This window comes from Microplitis mediator, chromosome 1, assembly GCF_029852145.1.
Source record: "Microplitis mediator isolate UGA2020A chromosome 1, iyMicMedi2.1, whole genome shotgun sequence".
NCBI classification, from domain to species: domain Eukaryota; kingdom Metazoa; phylum Arthropoda; class Insecta; order Hymenoptera; family Braconidae; genus Microplitis; species Microplitis mediator.
Window position 1 is genome coordinate 16,438,331 of NC_079969.1, and position 21,907 is coordinate 16,460,237.

At 31.5% G+C, this 21,907-nt stretch overlaps 2 protein-coding genes across 5 annotated transcripts; both read right to left on the reverse strand.

Annotated features, from left to right (window-relative positions):
• Positions 1 to 620: 620 nt before the first annotated feature.
• Positions 621 to 17,399, reverse strand: LOC130678309 (N-acetylglucosamine-6-sulfatase-like). 4 transcript variants are annotated; one of them, XM_057485463.1, is made up of 10 exons: positions 17,268 to 17,399; positions 15,657 to 15,948; positions 5,310 to 5,369; positions 3,236 to 3,442; positions 2,765 to 2,926; positions 2,525 to 2,698; positions 2,246 to 2,447; positions 1,198 to 1,490; positions 968 to 1,084; positions 621 to 893 (listed from the first exon to the last, which is right to left on the reverse strand). In XM_057485463.1, the coding sequence occupies exons 2-10, from the start codon at positions 15,765 to 15,767 to the stop codon at positions 753 to 755; spliced, it is 1,467 nt and encodes a 488-aa protein (XP_057341446.1). In that variant the 5' UTR covers positions 15,768 to 15,948; positions 17,268 to 17,399; the 3' UTR covers positions 621 to 752. The 4 variants fall into 4 exon arrangements, with proteins under 4 accessions (XP_057341446.1, XP_057341448.1, XP_057341447.1 ...); XM_057485465.1 differs by lacking the exon at positions 17,268 to 17,399 and adding an exon at positions 17,047 to 17,064; XM_057485464.1 differs by lacking the exon at positions 17,268 to 17,399 and adding an exon at positions 16,255 to 16,898.
• Positions 17,400 to 17,691: 292 nt separating this feature from the next.
• On the reverse strand, positions 17,692 to 20,620 carry LOC130678306 (ribonucleoside-diphosphate reductase large subunit-like). Its single transcript, XM_057485457.1, has 2 exons — positions 20,412 to 20,620; positions 17,692 to 20,289 (listed from the first exon to the last, which is right to left on the reverse strand). The coding sequence occupies exons 1-2, from the start codon at positions 20,452 to 20,454 to the stop codon at positions 17,921 to 17,923; spliced, it is 2,412 nt and encodes an 803-aa protein (XP_057341440.1). The 5' UTR covers positions 20,455 to 20,620; the 3' UTR covers positions 17,692 to 17,920.
• Positions 20,621 to 21,907: the final 1,287 nt, after the last annotated feature.

Consider the following 21,907-nt stretch of genomic DNA (forward strand, 5'->3'; position numbering starts at 1 on the left):
CATCAAGACTCGTGCATGACTTGCTCAAGGCATTGTACACAAGAACATTGAAGTCATCTTAGATATGGTGCAGTTGAAAAATTTCTGGTACATTTCTTGCACCAGTAACTTACGGCAGGTACTTACGCGTGACTTGCTCAAATCTGCTTAAGGCTCAAGGTCAATTTCAAGCCTTGAGCAGATCTTGAGCAAACCGTGCGCAACTATTTTCAACTGTAGTCTTCCTCCAGAATTATAATCTGGCACAAATTTCTTGTGCAAGGCCTGCAATAGACTTGCTATTGAAATCTGGCCACAAGTATCTACAGTAAGACACACAGGTAGGAATAGACACTAACGTCTATCGAACTTGAGACTAGGCTTGCTCAAACCTTGAGCAAGACCGTTATATGGAAATTGCTCGTCCATTGGCGTCAAAAATAATTCGATCAATATTTGATAAAGTAATTTTCTGGACAATATTAAATGTAAAAGTATTGTAAGTAGACCGTAAGTTATTTTACTTGACATAATGAATAATTTGTTCATTCAAAAAATTTGCAAAATATTAAATTCTATTGAACTACGCATTAAATAATACACGTAAAATTATTAATTTCTTTCTTCGAAAAGTTAACAAGTCATTTAAAATTTGTAACTCATGTTTTTATTATAGAGTTGCACACAAAGAGGTTCAAAAATTATTAGACCTTAAATATAAAATCTTAATTAATGAATATATCAATATATAAATATAAAACTTTCGATTTTATTCAAAGGCAATCAGATCCAATGCATTTGACCATTTGATTCAAACGTTTTCGAAACCTACGTCTTCGACTATGATTCATTTTGTATCCTATGTTCATCATTTGATATTGGTCCTCATTTAAATCATAAGCTTCTATATAATGCTGTAAAAATAAAAATATCAATCAATCAAGTCATTTTTTCCACTCATCATATGTGATTTCAATAAAGTGTTTACTTGATTATCTTCGAAAATACAAAATATATTGTTGTACTTATCAGAAAATCTTCTTATACATGAGTAGGTGTTATTTGCGGAATCTTCACACTTGCACGCCATGTTTTTATCACAATTCTGTAAGAAACATTCGAATTAACTCGTGATATCATTAAGTATTAACATTTATCAGAAAAACGTAACGTGCAAAATATCAACCATTAATTAATTGAATTGTAAAATGATCTTACGTATAAATTCAAATCGAAATCATCCATACAGGTAGTATTGTGGTGATCAATTGATTTTTCTCCTTTGTACTCAATTAATACTGTCCGATCATGAGAAACATTTTTTAACAGTACTGATTTTCCATCGGAATATTCTTTGATCTCAGCAATATGTAAAATCGTGTCAAATAAATCGACACTGCTTACCGGTGTTCTGACTTGGGATACTGGGATTTCTGGACCACGAATCAATAGGGGAACCCGTATGTCACTCTCATAAGGTTGTCTCTTATCAAATGGCATGCTAAACTGTCCTAGAAACAAACGAGATTCAAATGAAATATAATACTATCCAGATATACTCAATGCCTTCTCCTTATTTGATCTCTAGGAATTAACTTGCAATCCAAGCAGATCCCGGAATAAATAGACCTGATAGAAACAAACGGATATAAATATCCAATATTTTTCATTCGGCAATAATCCTATTCTATTATCTTTGATACTCAGATTCAAAAGGAATAATATTCCAATAAAACTGATTGTTTTTTTTTTTAATTAGAAAATTTATTTAAGACAATATTTTTTAACTCATGAACGCAAAGATTATCGGGAAAAGAATGTCTGAGATTAGAAACAAGCCAGAAGTTGAACCCGGATTTTCACGATAACATCCTCAAATTCATCTTCCAAAACAGTGATATGGTAAACATATACTAATAAAAAATTGCTAGAAGAAATTCTTTTGTTCCCGTATGTTGTTACCTTCGCAAAATAATAAAACTTGTTATTTTCATCAGGTGTCCTTTTTTCACGAAACAAATCAGCAGAAGAATTGAGAGACATTGGAAGATATGATACGATCAAATAGTGAGTCAGAGTATGAAGTTCCATCTGAAATCGATAGTCAGTTGAGAAATTGATTTTCCGGGACTATTCTTTCCGCATCTATTTTTTTCCGATTACCGACCATACACTACTGGGGAAGATATTTTTTTTTTTACTGTTGATTACCCTGATTAAAAAATCTAATTTGGATAAACTGTTGTTGTATAAATTAAATCTTTACCTATGTGATATCCATTATCCGACGTGAATATGATATAGGTATTATTTAAAACTTTCTGAAGCCTTAACGTTTCGTATATTGTTACTACTAAATCATCAACAGATAAAAGTGTTTCCCAACGTCGTCTAAAAATGAAATCTAGCTTTGGTAATATTTCTTGTGGAAGCGGTGATGGAGCCATTCGAACTAACCAATGCTTATCCTGATGTAAAAAAAACGTACCTCTTCAAAGTTAATTGTATAATGTATGATAAAAATTTGTCAAACAACTGACCATACCATTTGAGGTGAGGAATTAAAATTAGGCGTATGCTTTGCTTTTGTTTCTTTAAATTTATCATTGTGCCTAACTGCTGGCGTAAATGGTGCATGTGGTGCGGGAGGTGCAAGAACCATGAGAAACGGTTGAGCGTCGTTATTAGAACTTCGAATAAAGCTCACAGCCATTTCAGCCTATTAATATATCAATCAATTCTCGAAAAATAGTAACGATTGAAGTAAAAGAAGTATGAATCTTACTATGACATCCGTCAGATAGTCTTTTATTTTATCGCCGTAAAATTTTGCAGAACCGTTTACTGATAACGTATAATTATAATATTTGGAATTGCCAACCAATCCAGCCCACCAATCCCATCCTGCTGGCTTATGGTTTGGTCCTCCCGCCGAGTGTGTTCCATACTAAAATTAAAATTTAAGTTTTAATAATCCTTGGCGGATCCGAATAACGGTGATTACCGTAATTTACGGCATTCTAACGAATTACGGTATTTTACCGTAAAGTGCCGTAACTTACGATAAAATACGGTATTCTACGGTAAAGTAAAGTGTTTTGTGATAAAAGTACGGTATTTTACTGCAAAATTATGCTATTTCTCAAAATTACGGCAAAATGCGGTAAGTAATTAACCATAATTCGGATTCGCCAGAGAAATTGTGACGCTGAACATGAATATATTTGCCAACTCACCGTCATATTCACGTACTTACTTGATTCAAATATTTGCCAGCATAAAATGTTCTATAATTCTTTTGAGTTTTCAAAATCGTAGCAAAAGTATGTTTTTCGTTAGTGTTTTGCCATTTCATGCTACTACATCCTCCGGACAACGAATTATTAAAAGTCTGGTGGTTATGTTGATATCTTCCGGTTAAAATTGACGCTCGATTTGGGCAACACAATGGAGATGCTACAAACTAAAAGTAATTATTAGAGCATTTATTTTTGCATGCCTGCTTTGAACGTTTAATTCATCCTAACACTGAAATTCATGCTGGAAGCGCCCGATCACATGAAATTCTACGTATAGTTTTAATAATAGAGATTATTATTATTTATCTGCATGTTACGCCATAGCACGGGTTATCTAATTATTTTTATCAATTTGTCAATAAAATTGTCTATATATTAAGATCTTTTCCTTATCTTTACCACCTCCTTCTATCCTAATTTTTCTTCTTCAAGACGCAAATATTCGAAAGCTTGCCTAGTAACACGTGTTTGAACAAGAGTCTGGAGTAAATATCTTGAGCAAGACCCATAGCTGCTAGTGTCTTTTTTTACGTATGTTTCTTTCGCAAGATCGTGTATCAAAAAACCTATGTCAAGATTTGTGTATGTCTTGCTCATGTTATCGTACGCAAAAATATTAAAGATATCTTAAACACAGTGCAATGAATCAGTGTCTGACACATTTCTTGCACCAGTAACTTACCGTAGGTACTTGCATATGGCTTGCTCAAGATCTGCTCAAGGCTCAAGGTCAATTTTGAGCCTTAAGCAGATCTTGAGCAAGCCATACGCAACTATTTTCGACTATACCCTAGTAGCAATTTGGTAAAAGCCTTGTGCCAGCATGGATCAAGATACTTTAGAAAGATTTTAGATCAAGAATTGGTCAAGACTTGAACCAGACTGTGGTCAGAATTTATCAAGAATTTGACCAGAAATCTGGGGCCATTTATTGCTAAACTTTGGGACTATCCTATAGAGTAGAAGTTCTCATTCTACATTAGTTCCTTTTACAATACTGTAGTCGAAAAGTGAGTTCTCTGTAGAAAATGAATCTAGTTCTTTTAAAAATACGAGCGACAGCTTATTGAATTCGTCATTAAATTTGACATTTTTTTTTTACAAATAAAAATAGCAATTTTTATAAGTCAAAATCAAATAGAAAAAACGACAGACTCTGATTATTAGCAATAACTCAAAAATTAAAAGAGAAAGCGTAAAATTAAAAAACGATCATTAAAAAAGAATCAATTTTCTATAAAATTGTCACAACTTCCGGAATTCTATTCCCATTATTTATAATTTTAATTATTCATCTTAATTTATTGGAAAACTTCCGAAATTTTTCAAGTGCTAGAAAATTCTGGAAATCAATTTTTCTAGGCATTACTAAAAACTCAATGTGTAATTGTAAAAAAATAACATTTTTAAACTTGTTGACTAGACTATAAATGAGCGAACCACTGCAATACTATACTTTTCACATTCGAGTGGAAAGGAAGGAAATAGGTGCACGCTCATCGTCTCTTGTGTTTCTTGCGTAAGTCTATATCAAGACTCTGGGACAAGAATCTGGTCAAATTCTAGTCACAGGCTGGCCCAAGTCTGCCGCCAGTCTGAATAAAGAATCTTGATCGAGTTTCTTGGTTTAGAATTGTCCAATTCTTTACAAAGTACTTCTCCAAGTATCTTGCCAAAGAATCTTGCCCAATTCCATTGCTACTATAGTCTTCCATCAGAATTGAGTTATAATCTAGCACGAATTTCTTGTGAAAGGCTTGGACTAGACTTGCAATTTAAATCTAGCTACAAGTATCTGCAGCAAGACACATACGCAGAAAAAGACACTAGCACCTATCGATCTTGAGAGCAGACTTGCTGATGTTATTCGAATCGTCAAGTGAACTTGTTATGAAATCTAATTAATCAACAATGTTGACAGTTAAAGAAACTCACGCTATTCTCAACGTTACCACGAAACCACCAGGACAGTGGATAGAGACTTGAATGAAAAATATTTATCATTTAACGAGTATTTAACAAATAACTTACACAATTTAGGAAAGTTGCCCCATTATTGCCTATGATGTTCCGTGTATTTTGAAGTGGCGTCTAAATAACAAAAACAAGCAAATAATTAACTTCTCTCAATCAATAAAAAATATCGATTAAATAGTTAGCAAATGAGGAGCCATAAAAACTAAGCAGAGATGTAGATGTTTAGAAACAGGAAAGAAGGGTTAAAATCAAAGAGTCTAACCCAAGGTATAAGGACCTGGTAACGGACGGGGTACCCGAATATTGTAGAGCACCTAACAGGAAGATATCAGGAGATTAGAAAGTGGGAAGGTGCGTGGGAGGAACTAATGGAGAAGGGAAAAGGGGTAGAGTGAATGGAGAAATGGATGAAAAAAGGTTAAAGAGAGTGTAAGGGTAGAAGCAGAGTGAAGGAATGAAGTGGGAAGAGCAATGTGTATGACGGCAAAGTCCCAGGCATTCGAGTGGGTAATAACGATAACAATAATGATGGTAATAATAGTGGTAATGTTAGTTTAAGAATTATAATTATAGTTATGATTTCTATTATAAGAAAGTGGAAGATTGCGATGGAGGATTTTAAGTGGGACAGTTTGTAAAGCTAGTACTAGGGCCAGGACAGGTACTCATGTAAGCCGGAAAGCAACAATTTAGCATTATATTTTATTTATTTATTTTATATGTATATGTATTAGGGTGTGTCATTTCAGAGCAACATTTTTTTTTAAGTGCATGGGAAAAAAAAATCATAGTTCAACACAAAAAAAAAAATGTTCGCGCAAGAAAAAAAAATTCCATGTCGATTACAGACCTAGCTCATTGAAAAAATCGATTTCCCGTTTAAATAACACGGGAAAATTTTATTTTTAACTTTTAGTATTTTCAACTCGTTAACCAATTAATAGATCGAATCGGCTAATACCTATTTTTGTAGAAAATTGAACGCGCTACAAAAAAGGTCTCTTATCATTTTTTGATAAATCCATCTATTCAAAAGTTATTGGAGCTCGAAGTCAAGTTATAGTAAATTTCGAGATCTTTTTACTTTTCCGGCGAAACTATCAGACTTATCACAAAATGTCATAGAGTCTTTTTTATTGACAATTTTATTCTCTACAAATTATTATCAGTTAAATTTTTTCGAATTCCGCATTGTTTTCTAGTTATTTTCATTTTAATTTCAAGCTCTTAAAAAAGTAGTGTTCTGATCGATTTCAAGAGCAAATTCCTACAAAAATATGTATTAGTCTATTCGATCTTTTGATTGGTTAACGAGTTAAAAATACTCAAAGTTAAAAATAAAATTTTCCCGTGTTATTTAAATGGGAAATCGATTTTTTCAATGAGCTAGGTCTGTAATCGACATAAATTTTTTTTTCTTGCGCGAAAATTTATTTTTGTGTTGAACTATTATTTTTTTTTCCATGCACTTAAAAAAAAAATGTTGCTCTTAAATGACACACCCTAATTTGTATATGTAATGTAATTACCCAGTGAACACATGACCTTCATATGACCTCATAGACAGGTCATATAAAGATCATAAAATTTTTACATACATATGACATAAAAATGACTTTATTGATGACTTTGAAATGATGTCATATAGTGTGACATAATTATGACACAGAACTGACCTAAAATTTTACTTTTATATGACATCATAATGGTGACTTGAATATTACGTAAATATTATGTCCTATCCCTATTATACTGTGACGTCATATTAAAGTCATAAATTTATGTATTATTGACGTAAGAAATAAATCATACAATTACATAAATTTCAAGTCATATTTTGATTTAAAAGTGATATAATAATACCGTCATATGCTTACATAAGAAACGGCTCATATTTTTACGTAAAATTGATGTACGATGAACGTCATACTTAAGCATTAGCTTCAGGTCATCCTCTTATAAGAGGAATGCATTTCAATTGATTTAATTTTTAATTTTTAATTTATGAAATCAGTAGATATAATTGTCATTTATAGAATTGACTTTTGTTTTTCAGTTCAATATAGGACAGAGGTATCGCTTTTGGCCATTTTAGGGCCAGTTTCGGACACTTGAAAAAATGAAATAAAACAATTTGTTGAGGACGCAATGACGTAATTAATTTTTTAAATCTATTCAATGATACTTTCATCAAGTCATTGCAATGACAGCTTTTCTTATACTTTTTCATTGATTAAAATGAAGTATTAAATGTCCAAAAACGGAGCAGTGGCCGTAAATGGCACAGACAGGATGCTACCAATTCGATTTTGTCGTAACTGTTAAAAATTTACTCATCAGTATTGTTAAGAGAGTGAAAGAGGTGATTGTACAATGAACCGTTTTCATAGATAAAGACCTAAATCATTAAATAAAATATTTCATTGAATGCGTAGAATTATTATTTATCGAATGAAATGATTTTCGTTCGAAAATTTTAGTTTACATCTGAAAACGGCTCATTTTAAATTTCCATTTGCTAATATAAGTGCAACAAGGACCGAAGCGGCTGAGGCAGCCGTTCGGCACGCGCGTGGCTCGGGCGATCACCAAAGTTAAGTAGCATCGAGCATGGTTACTACTTGGATGGGTGGCCGCTTAGCTACGCGTCGAGTTCGAACGGAGGTCTCTGACCGTTAGGCGCGGGATGAAGATCCAGTGATCGGTAAAATGGGAATTTTATCGATCACTGGAGCTTCACTCAAACCGAAACTGTATAGTGCCTCGATGACTATGAAATCAATTGTATGTGTACCTATAATACATGTCGCCACTTTCATATGTTGCCGCTTTTCCATTTAGAATATTTGTGATATGTTACGATTTATATTTAGCCACAATGATTAGTTGGACGATTGATAATTTGTACATTTCGTATAGATCCACTATAATACTTAGCCACTTTCTCTTTTAGCCGGTTTACATTTAGCCACATTGCTCTTTAGCCACTTTCATTAGTAGGCTTTACTGATGGTACCCCTCTCACGATTCAAGCAACGAAAGAAAATTTGAAAACTGTCAATAGTAGCTATAAATAAACGTATCTAATCTAAATCCAATCTACCGCGAGACAAAAATTTTCCAAATTTTTCTTTCTTTCAAACCCATATAACAGTCTTGGAAAAGGCTTGCGCAAGCCTGGTCTCAAATCCCCTAGTTGTCTATGTCTTTATATGACTCTGTATCTTGCTGCAGACACTGGTCCACAGATTTATATTGCAAGTCTTGTGCAGGACTTGTTTAAAAACTTTGTGTTATGTTATACTTCAAGAATTGTACAAGATTCTTGAATATATCTTGCTCAAGATGTATTGATACAGTTAACTTGAGCATATCTTGTACCAGAATCTATCTGCAGATGCTTGGGCATATCTTGCGCCAGATCTGCTCAAGACGTGTCATATTACACTGTCTATCTCACTCTTGTCTCTCTCACTTTATCCCCTCCATCGGCACACGTTACCAGAGCTCAGTGGTACTCAATTGAAGTTATAATCGGACAGAAAAACATTTTTAATACGGAGTTCATTTGCAAAATTAGAAGCGCCGTAGTAATTACAAGTAAAATTTAATTCATAACCTATAATAACATATGTTTTTGATAGATGGTTTGATTTTAATAAAATTATTTAAGGATAACACGAAAAATTCTACACAGGAAATATTATCTAATAAATTTTACTCGTTAATTGTGAATCAAACTGGGCCTGCATGAACAATTACTCGTCCGTTTCTAGATAGTGTTCAATTATGGGGTAAAAACACCCAATTTCAAGTAATTTTTATATAAAAAAAAATAAAAAAAAGTTTGGAAAATCCAAAAGTGCACGACTCATAATGCTTATTTGATCGTAAACATTAAAATATTCCGAAAGGGTAATGTCGCAGGCAAAATAAAAAAAATAAAAAAAATAAAATTTGAAGGACAAATGTTATTTATTTATATAAAAATGATAAAAAAAATAATTTTATTTAAAATAAAAAAAAAAAAATAATAAATTTCAAACGTAAAAAATTCCGAAATTTTTCGCCGTACGATCTGTGAAAAATTTTACTTTTTTTTTCTATTTTTATTTTTCACTTGTTTATTTATTATTTTTATTCATTTATTTATTCGTCTAATCTCAATTTTTTATATTTTTATTTCCGAAATACCCGCGCCAAATGAATCGGTTAAAAGTATGGCGCAGGCACACTGGGTGATAGTATGAGAAAAAAAAAAAAATACCACGCATGCGCACTTGTTAAGACGAATGTCCACACATATTTTTTAGGCTAAAATTAAAGAAAATTCGATTTAATTTTTTATTAATTACAATTGCATAACACAAAGTTAGATAGCCATTTTCGAAAGCAAATCCTTCTAGGGCAAGACGAGTCATTTAAAAAAAAAATGGAGTTAAATTATGGATTCTTTTTCGAGATATTGTGTTTTCAAGCTACAAAATTTTTTTACTGCTTGACGGGAAAATTTTTTAGTTTATTTTAATGATTTTCTCGTTTCTATTGCACTGAATTTGTGTTTGAAAATTGCAGAAATAATCTTTATTAAATTATCTGTAAAATGGTGCATCATTTGAGATGTTTCTGTTTCCTAATAACACGATAATAACAGAAATAGTTGAAGAAAAGGAGGCGAAAAAAAATTTCGATCGTAAAGCACTCCCTAATGCTTCGCATTATGAGTCGTGCAATAAAACAAAACAAATCTGTTGTTATTCTTTCCGTATTTATTATCTTTTCGGCCCAGGCTTACTCTAAATTGCAGGATAAATTTTATCGAAAAATTCTCTCCATTTATGAAATACGATAATGAAATGTTTTTAAAATTTTTTTAAAAATTGAAATCAGTTACTTTGATACTAAAATACAGATATCGATCATTTTTGTTTTCTTTTTATTATATTGAAAATAAATTTTTTTAATTTTCAATTACACTCTTAATGCCAAGCTCTTAAAAAATTAGTGTTCTGATCGATTTCAAGAGCTCGACATTAAAACGAAAATAACTAAAAAATAATGTGGAATTTGAAAAAATTTAACGGAAATAATTTGTAGAGAATAAAATTGTTAACAAAAAAGATAGTATAACATTTTGTGATAAGTCTGATAGTTTCGCCGGAAAAGTAAAAAGACCTCGAAATTTATTATAACTTGACTTCGAGCTCCAATAACTTTTGAACAGATGGATTTATCAAAAAATGATAAGAAACTTTTTTTGTAGAGCGTTTAATTCCCTACAAAAAGATATCATGGACTTATCTGTTCAATAAGCCATCGCCGAGGTATAAAATTCCAAACTTAAAATTTTTTTTTCCCCATGTTATTTAAATGGAAAATAGAAAATCGTGAATGGCCACCTTTAAATATTAGTATTAAGGTCTCATATTTTAACAGGGTCTTTGTCTAGGGATACTCTGTCGATTTTTCAATGTTCTTCGTGAAAAAAAAAAAAGGCCATTCGGCAGCCGAAATGGAAGGTAGATTTATAAAAAGTCACATACATACATATCTTGTGATGCATGTTAGTATAGACATGATATGATATTAGGCTCGTTTTCTTAGAGTGAGGGTAAAAAAAGACAACGACTATTTTCGATAGAGAACTTCAGATAGTTGATTCGACAAAGCATTATATAGGTAATCTACCAAACTAACCTTCACGTAAAAAAGTATAGAAAATTTAATTAGTATGAGATCATAATTGTAATTGCTATTACGATGGCAAGATCAGATATAATTTTAGGACTACAGGTACGATTGAAACATCATAAATATTAAAAGAAATACTTTTAAAATATAAAATAGCTGTAAAATTTGCAGGTTATTTTGTTCACAATAAAGTACAACTGACAAAATTGTATTATAATGGAAAATACATAAGTTATGTGGAATGAAAACCATATTTTAGACTTTTTTTGATTTCATGAAAATTTCAAGGCTATCAAATTATTGGAAGAAATACTCGAAACATAAAGGTTAAGGTCATAAATTAAAGCTTATTAGTCAAAATTTGAAATACTTTTTACAGAAATTATCTATGAGTTTCAGTTTTAAAATTATATAAACTTTAAAAGTGGATAAAAACTGATTTTTTCGAAAAATCGTGAAAATTTTAAACAGCCATAACTTCAAAACTTTTCGAACGATTTAGCCCATCTTTAAACTTGATCAAGATAATCGCCTATAGAATAAGTGTGGAAAATTTCATTAAGATCCGATAAGAACTGTAGGTGCTGTCGTAATGACAAGACCAGTGATAATCATAGGGAGTAGAGGTACATTTGATACATCATAAGTAATAAAAGAAATACTTTTAAAATATAAAATAGCAGTGAAATTTACAGGTTATTTTGTGCACAATAAAATACAACTGACGAAACCGGATTATAATGGAAAATTCATAAGTTATGTGGAATGAAACCCATATTTTCAACATTTTTTGATTCCATTAAAATTTTCAAGGTCATCAAATTATAGGATGAAATGGTCGAAATATAAAGTCTAAGGTCATAAATTAAAGCTTATTAGACAAGCTTTCAGATACTTTTTACGGAAATTGTCTACGAGTATTAGTTTTAAAATTATATGAACTTGAATGTGGAAAAAAATTGATTTTTTCAAAAAATCATGGAAATTTCAAAAAGCCATAACTTCTAAACTAATCAACCGAGTTTGCCCATCTTCGAACTTAACCGTGATAATCACCCATAGAATAAGTGTGAAAAATTTCATTAAGATCTGATAAGAATTGTAGGCGTAATCGTGTCCTCAAAACTGCGTTATATCCCATATATATATATATATATATATATATATATATATATATATATATATATATATATATATATATACATACATATATAAATTTTTTAACGGATGGTATTTTTGAACCCTACTCAACTAATTATGATAGGTTGTGACAAAATTCCTTGAAGAATCGACCATGAAGACAAATACAATAGTTAGATTTTAGAAAAATCTACCTAAAAGTCAATTTTTTGAAACACTCTAATATATATGTGTGTACCCACATATATATATATACATGTATAAGGGATGAATGATACCGGGTTCGTAACAATCAATATCTGTATTTTAGTATCAAAGTAACTGATTACAATTTAAAAAAAAAAAATTTTAAACATTTCATTATCGAATTTCATCTCATTTTTCGTGTTATCCTCAAAAAAATTAAAAAAAATAATTTTATTAAAATCAAACCATCTATCAAAAGACATATCTTATTATAGGTTATGAATTAAATTTTACTTGTGATTACTACGGCGCTTCTAATTTTGCAAATGAACTCCGGATTAAAAATGTTTTTCTATCCGATTATAACTTCAATTGAGTACCACTGAGCTCTGGTAACGTGTGCCGATGGAGGGGATAAAGTGAGAGAGACAAGAGTGAGATAGACAGTGTAATATGACACGTCTTGAGCAGATCTGGCGCAAGATATACCCAAGCATCTGCAGATAGATTCTGGTACAAGATATGCTCAAGTTAACTGTATCAATACATATTGAGCAAGATATATTCAAGAATCTTGTACAATTCTTGAAGTATAACATAACACAAAGTTTTTAAACAAGTCCTGCACAAGACTTGCAATATAAATCTGTGGACCAGTGTCTGCAGCAAGATACAGAGTCATATAAAGACATAGACAACTAGGGGATTTGAGACCAGGCTTTACGCAAGACTTTCACAAGATCAACTTGTGTACGACATCTTGAGCAAGCCTATGTAGAATCTATCAAAAGATTCTTGAGAAAAGTGCCTTGACCAGCGACTTGTACTGGAAATTGTTACATGGGGGGTTCACGGACTGAGGAAATTGTTTTTCAGCTAAACTAATTTATAGGTCAGTTAACAATTTTAATTAGTTTCAATTTGCTTTTTTGGAGTCTTGCACAACGATTTGTCGCTGAGATATCAGCCTTCAAACGAAAAAGAATCCTTTTGGCTTTGATCATCGATAGCTCGACCAATGATCACAAAGCAACTTGGAGAGCGGCTTTTAAAACTTTAGTAAGTTCCCTTTTCTGACAATTCTGCGTTGGTTACTCAGTAAATAATCAGTAAAAAAAAAGTAAAATCAAATTTCTAAAAAGTTCAAGAAAAAAAAAATTTGGAAACTCCCTACTCTTTCGAAATATAGGCTTGCTTCCTGAATATTTCCTCTTCTGTTTTCGTTCATTACTCTCACTTCACATTTCCCGTCTCACGGTGTGCTTTATAACTGGGACAAAAATTTCAAATTCAACCCTCGCGAAAGGCGTTTTACTTCAAGAATTTATTTTATCAGTAGTCGAAGTCTTATTTAAAGCATAAAGTATGCAATTCAGCTCATGAATGAAAGCCGACTGAAAAATTCTTTTTCGATATTCAACGGTTTATTCTTTATTGTTATCACGATCACATTTGCCAGTTGACTCAACGAGAAACAATTTTAATCGTAACTCACCACATTAGACAATATCATCCCTCGCGGATTCGGGGTTACTGTGAAATCACAGTGAAATCACAGTGAAATCAATTTTACCGTAAGTTTACTGTGTATTGATGGTAATTTCATAGTGAATTCACAGTCGTTTTGTGCCATTTCGTCACTCTGGTTATATAGTAATTTTACAGTAATTTTACAATTAAATTACCATACTTTCATGATAATTTTACTGTCGATCAGCTATCGATTTATGGTAACTCAACAATGGTAACACTGAGGCTTTATCATGGGTTCACAGTCAGTTTATCGTGATTTCACTACGAATTCACTGTGATTCCATAGTAATCTGATAGTGTTAACTCTGTGACTTTACAATAGTTTCACAGTCAGTTCATAGTGGTTTAACCATGAATTTACCGTGATCCCATGACAACCTAGTAGTATTAGCACTGTGACTCTATGATATTTTCACAGCAAATTATTAGCGTTTTCTCCATGATTTCACTCTACTTTGATAGTGATCTGATACGGTACATCTATCATTAATCCAATTTCAAAATCAAAAATTTGAATTTTTAATGTCATTAATCGATAGAAATGGAATTAAAAAAAAAATAATATCAATTATTTCATAAATGCTCCTATAATTATTTGTAAGTTTAGCAAATACTTGGGCACAAATGTATTTTATTTATTATAAATTTAGCTATTTTAGGAATTTCCGAGCGAAACTTTATCTGTAATTGTCTAATTTAGTTAATTTTATAAAAGCTTAAGACGGTAAAATTCTTCAGAATTATGAAAAAAAATAAATAAATAAAAAAATTGAATAACTTTTTTTTTAAAACTGTATAAATTGAATTTAAACTACTGCAAAAAATAAAGAGAATATCATTTAGATTAATATTTCAATAGTAAATATTTATTATTTATCATAATTTAAAATAAAATATTCTTAAATTAAGAAAACTTGATGATTTACAAATGAAGGCAAAAATTTTTTTTTGATAAATATCGAATTCTTTTAATTTTATAGTATTTAATAAAATAATTTTTCTTATAGCTTAGTCTTGAGTATATATAGTATTGAATAGCATGAAGTAACAGATTAAATATTTGGTTCCGAATGCGTGTGGTGGCCGAGCGGGCTAAAGTACATGACTTAAGCTACTTCTCAATCGAAGGGTCGGCAGTTCGAGTCCCACCATGCGTAAAAAAAAAATAAAATTCCTTCTTTACCGAGGGTAAAAAAATAGCATTTAATCCTCCAGAGGAATAATTACATGAAGTCGTACAAAGGGATGGATGATACTAAATAATTTTTTTAAACAAGAAAAATTATTTATTGAAAAACCAAGATTAGGATTATTGTTGCTATCATAATATTATTATTAATTTTATTATTATTATCTTTGAATCAATAAATATAGGATCTCAATATTGCCCCTAAATCTCGATGAAAACTAAGCAGATCCAGGATTAAATGATTAAGAAATCACAGTAATATTACTGTCAATTCACAGCGATATTATTGTGATTTCACGAAGAATCTATAGTAAGACTGCTGTGAAATCACTGTATGATCACGGTATTATTACTGAGAAAGCATGACTGAAGCACTGCAGATCCAGCATAAACTGATAGTGAAATCACTGTAAATACACAGTAATACTACTGTCAACTTACAGCTATACTACTGTAAATTGACTGTTATGCTATTGTGATTCTACTATGAATCGATGGTGAAATCATCATAAAATTACCATCGGATGATAATTATCACACAGTAAGCAAATGGCACAAAGTTACAGTGATTTCACTGTCATTTCACTATGATTTCACCGAAATTTCACCATGATTTCGGAGTAATCCCGAGTCCGCGAGGGATAATTGAAATTAACACTCACCATTCCATCGAGTACCAAATCCAAGTCATCCGCAATTATCAATACGATATTTTTTCCATTAACGAGAACGATCGAGTTTATAAGCAGAATGAATAAGGTATTTAACTCCATAGTTATAAAATTATTTTATCTGAGAGCTAAGACTTTAAAGTGAGCACTATCGTTTTGGCACTAAAATAATAATCACAATGGCAGAACTACGATTGAAAGTTATCAATTAATTTCTGCTAAAGCTTGCATTATTTGAACAATTTGTTGCAAAAAAAAGTATGTACCAATTGATATCAATCATCTGAAAAATAAATATTGAATATAAGTATACTTATAGAAGTCAAAATAAAAAAAAAGTGCATAATTGTTATAAATATTCCAGTTCAGCTTCTTTTATTAAGAAAAAATCGATAGAAAACAATAGATAAATTGATATCATTCTGGAATAACTATCCCTGGTAGTTTTGAATCACGGTGGAAACACCGTGGTTACACGATGGGTTTGTGCTATTTTACCACCGTGTATACACAGTGTGCCCACCGAGATTACACGGTGTACCCACGATGGTCCCATCGTGTACCCACCGTAATTACACGGTGTACCCACCGTGATTAGACGCTGTACCTATCATGGTCCCATGATGTATCCACAAATTTTATTACGAAGTAAAAAAAAAAATTTCGCCGACTTGTAGGCTCGATCCCGAGACCTTTGAATTTGAGGTCTGATCTGCTATTTTTTTTTTTTTTTGAAAGTTTGTTTTCAGTAAAAATAAAAGATTCATTTTGGGTGACAGTTAAATGGAAATTAAACTTAAATAAACATTTGGCTTAACTAATAAGTAAGTAGAAGCTTGTTCTATGCAAAAAGCTCTCGCTTCTGTAATATCTGTGCTGCTTCGAGCGACGAATTTGTTTGAGTTCGTTTTTATAATCATTAGAAATTATTTTTTGTGTATTTTTTTTCTTTTATACATTTCAGTATTTAATGGTTTTTAGTACGTGGTAAAAAGATAAAAAATTTTTTTAATCCAAAACCACCCTGACTTATTGGTCTGATCTGCTACCCACTGTGCCGACTCTCACACTTGAAAGATAAGGTTGTATTTATGATTGTATTTATTTGGATCAAATTAAACTTAAGAAAATTAAAGACATATCAAATCAATGATTTTTTTCTTATTTGTGTTATATTTAATTATATTTTTGTTTATATAACGAGACCAATAAATACTCGTTTTGGTCAATTATATAAATGAGAATTGAAATTTTTTCAACTGAAATAAAAATTTTATAAAATAATATCTCGATTTTTTATAACTAAATTAATTATTGAAACTTCGAAATTCCTTTCACTGTCCCGCTAATGGTCTTGTTAGCCTAATATAGGGACTTTTACCTTACTTTATTCTTTCATGATATGGAATTATAACATGAGTTATAACAATTCTTAAAAAAATTTGACGTAACCTAAATTTAATCTAACGAATGAACGTTAAAGTAAAAAATGACAAACTGAGCGCGATTTTGAAAAGTCACTTAATTTAAATTTATAATCTGTTATAAAATAATTGGATTCACCATATCTTAATATATTTAGATTCACAAATAATTATTTACCAATAATAATTTTTTTAGTTGAAATTTTTTTTTATAAAAATTATAAAAAACGCGCATTAAACAGTTAAAGTGAGCGACTAATGGTACTGAGCGGGTGTGGGGGCTTTCATCTCATTTTATAGATAAGAAAAAAAATCACTTAGCGCCACTAAAATTTTCTTAGGACTGGCAAAAATTTCTTGGCCCAAGAACTTTTTTCTCGCTTCAAAAAAAATTTTTTTTTTCCCCAAGAAAATTATCATTTTTGATTTATAATTCAAAAAGTTTCTTGGGTCGATTAAAAATTTTTCGCGCCAAAAAATCCTTTTTTTGTGTATAATTATATGATTATGCACAGAAAAAAATGATATGATTATATATTACAAAGTAATCATGATTATTTAAAAATACTAAAAAAGTAGAAGTGGATCGGAATGATTTTTATAATAAAAAAAAAGGAAGTTATATTTTTAGGTGCAAATATTTTATTATTAATGATAAAAAAGAAAAAAAATATTATTGACAACGTCATTTAATCATTAAATTTAATTAGAAAATCAATGCATGTTCTCAGCATTGCAAATGAAATTTTTTATAAAAATATAATTTCATAAAGAATTTTTTCGTTGGTTTCAGTATAACACCCACACATCGTTTTTATAAATACCCATAACTTATCCGCTACAGCTAGTACATGAATCGTTCCCTCGAGAACAAGACAATACATTAGTGTCACTACTTATATTTTTGCTAACGCCATTTACAAGTTTTTCTTCCTTCCATGTTGGTAATTTACTTTTATCGACGGTAAATTGAATAGCGTTAGCAGCTGGCTTAGTTCTCAAGTAATACATTCCTGTTTTCAAACCAATACTCCATCCGTAAAAGTGCATAGAAGTTAATACTCCAACCGACGGCTGAGCAATATGAACATTAAGTGATTGCGATTGGTCGATGAAAGGACCTCGATCTGCTGCCATTTTCAGAATAGTTTTTTGAGAGATTTCCCAAACAGTTTTATATAAAGGTTTCAGTTCATCTGGAAAGCTCTTGATATTTTGTACTGATCCATTATTTGCGATAATTTCGTTTTTCATATCTTCATCCCAGAGGTCACGTTCACTTAAATCCTTTAACAAGTGAGGATTCACAATCTGGAACTCACCAGATAATACTCTTCGTGCATAAACATTTGTGGTGTACGGTTCTGTAGACTCATTGTTTCCTAAAATTTGTGCTGTTGAAGCTGTCGGCATGGGCGCTATGAGGAGCGAATTTCTTACACCATGTTCTGCGATTTTCTTCTTCAGCTCAGTCCAATCCCAAAGATCAGTTGGTGTGACATTCCACATGTCATATTGAAGAATACCTTTGCTGACAGGCGAACCAGGATAACTTTCATAGACTCCCTTCTCTTTAGCTAATTCACAACTCGCTTCTAATGCACCATAGTACAACGTTTCGAAAATTTGAATATTCAGTTTCTGGGCTTTTTCACTTTCAAATGGAAACCGTAGCAATAGAAAAGCATCCGCTAGACCTTGAACACCAATACCCATAGGCCGGTGTTTGAAATTCGACTTAGCAGCTTCAGGAACTGGATAATAATTAACATCAATAACTTTATCTAAGTTTCTTGTTACAATTTTTGTTACCAATTTAAGTTTTTCGAAATCATAAGTATTAGTTTCGGTATTAACAAACATGTTGACTGCAATTGAAGCTAAATTACACACAGCCACCTCTTCAGGGCTTGTATACTGAACTATCTCAGTGCAAAGGTTACTACTTTTTATGGTGCCTAAATTTTGTTGATTTGATTTACGGTTACAGTGGTCTTTATACACCATATAAGGAGTACCAGTTTCAACTTGAGATTTCAAGATAGCAGTCCACAATTCACGAGCAGGAACTTGACGTACATAGCGACCTTCTTTTTCATATTTAGTATAAAGTTCTTCAAAATCTTTACCCCAACAGTTTTCAAGTCCAGGAGATAAATTAGGGCACATTAAGCTCCATACTCCATCATCTTTTGAGCGGGTCATAAATAAATCTGGGATCCACAATGCGTAGAATAACTCACGAGCGCGATGCTCATCTTTGCCGGTATTTTTTTTTAGGTCCAGAAATTCAAATATATCCGCGTGCCAGGGTTCCAAATAAATAGCAAATGCTCCAGGTCTCTTGTTACCGCCTTGGTCGACATATCGCGCTGTGTTATTGAAAACTCGAAGAATAGGAATGAGACCGTTCGAAACTCCATTGTTACTTTTAATCCTAGTTCCTGCAGCTCGAATATTGTGAGCACTCAGACCAATACCACCAGCAGTTTTACTGATTAACGCGCATCTTTTCATTGTTTCATAAATTCCCGGTATACTGTCTTCAATCATCGTAAGCAAAAAACAACTTGACATTTGTTGTCTCAGGGTACATGCAGAAAAAAGTGTCGGTGATGCATGAGTGAAATATTTCTGAGACATATAGTTGTAAGTTTCAATTATGCGATCAATATCTTCCTCATGAACTCCAACAGCCACTCGCATCAACATATGCTGTGGTCTCTCCACTATTTTCCCGTTTATTTTTAGCAAATAACTTCTTTCCAGAGTTTTAAACCCAAAATAATTGTAATTGTAATCTCTGTCATAGATTATCGCAGAGTCTAATGCCCGAGCATGTTTCTGGATTATATCGTAATGATATTTACTGATCAACGATATTTTTTCGTTCGTTACAGGATTGAGGGCGTTGTATAGATCATTAATAACCTCGCTGAAGTTTTTCTTTGTTTCTTTGTGGAGATTAGAGACAGCTATTCTCGCAGCTAAAATGGCATAATCAGCATGCTGAGTAGTCATAGTTGCTGCTGTCTCTGCTGCTAAATTATCCAGCTCGACGGTCGTCACGCCAGGGTATATTCCGTGCATGACTTTATATGTTATTGCCGGTGGATCGATATAATCCATATCTAACCCATAACAAAGTTTTTTCACTCGAGCGGAAATTTTGTCATAATGAACTTTTTCCTCACGTCCATCTGGAATGCAAGATTGTTTTGAATATGCAATAAATTTTGTTCAAAGTATTAAAATAATATACGAGATAAATTATTTTTAATTACGTGTTTTGATAACAAAGAAAAGGCGGATAAATACTTACCACGTTTGATGACATGCAGCTTTCCTGTACCTTTGAGGCTCATTTTTTCGAATGTAAAAAAATTTAGTAAAGATAATTAATTCTTGTAACAACTCAATTATTTTTTTATTCAACTTAATTAAATACACCCACGCCGAACAATACAATACTGTGACAAAAAGTTGAGCGTATACACTTTTTGGCGCCAACAGGATAAAAGTTAAGTATGTTTTTAAGGTACGTTCCACACTTGACGTGACAACGACACGCTCACGTGCCAGAAAATTTTTGTCTGAGCCGCCCCATCTATGATCAAAAGTAGCGAAACATTTTCACAAGTCTCCCAATCCCTGATAGCCATTTTAGCTGGAAATTGACAGTAATTTGACATAGAAATTACCGGCAATTTGCTGCCCGAATTTGCCAACAATTTCACAGCAAAAGTTTAAAATAAAAATTTGCGGTTAATTTTTCTTCAATTTGAAGGTAAATTTATATTGCAAAAAAAAGGCGGTAATTTTTGTTCCTACCATATCAGGAGGTAAGCAAATTATACTTAAAATTGTTTATAATATCACGGTAAACAAATATTTGACAATTTTTAAAGTCAAATTAATAATAAATTAACATAAAATTTGCCTGAAAATTGTCGACAACGTTTTTCTAGTCAACTTTTCAAGTGAATTTGCATTCTAATTCGGGCGGTAAATTTACGTCAAATTGTATAGCAAGTTGTATATAAATTTTGGTTAAAAACGGAAAAGTCTGAAGTTGACGGAAATTTGACGAAAAATTCAAAGAAACTTTTGTAAGTAAAGTTTTGCTGAAGCAAACTGTGCTATTAGGGGGTTTGCAAGTTTAAAATAATTCTATTGGCTCACAGTTTATTCTTTATTAGCCAATAAGAGTACACTATAATTTACCGAATAAATTGAAATTCACTTTTTAAAAAGTATTATTGTAACTATTTTTTTTTTGTAGTGACTGCTGTGCTGTGCTGTGCCCTGATTAAAAACTCCGATTGAAACCGTTGGATTCCGATTGAAATCCGATAGACTTTCAATCGGAATTCATTGGTTTCAATCGGAGTTTTTAATCAGGATGAGTCCTAGGCGCACAAACAATTGCCACGCAAGTTTCCAACGTCTCGTTTTTACATTATAATCGTTTGAATAAAAATTCTAAAATATATATGTTTTATAAAATTTATTTATACAACCGACTTTTAATAAATTCAATAACATTAAATGAATAAATATTTGTATTTGAAATTGTGATTTTCAAAATTATTTATCCGTTATTAATTTTAAAATTTATTATTAGACTACAAATATAGCATGTATGGTTCATTAATTCAACCAATTAGTTTTCAAAATATCATTTTTTAACAAAGATAATATTTGTAATTTTAATGAAATAATTTTATTATTCGATTAAGATTTTCTTACACAGAAAAAGATATATGGAAAGGGGGGAGGGAGGGTAGGCAAAACGGGATACCCCCAAAATTTTATAAA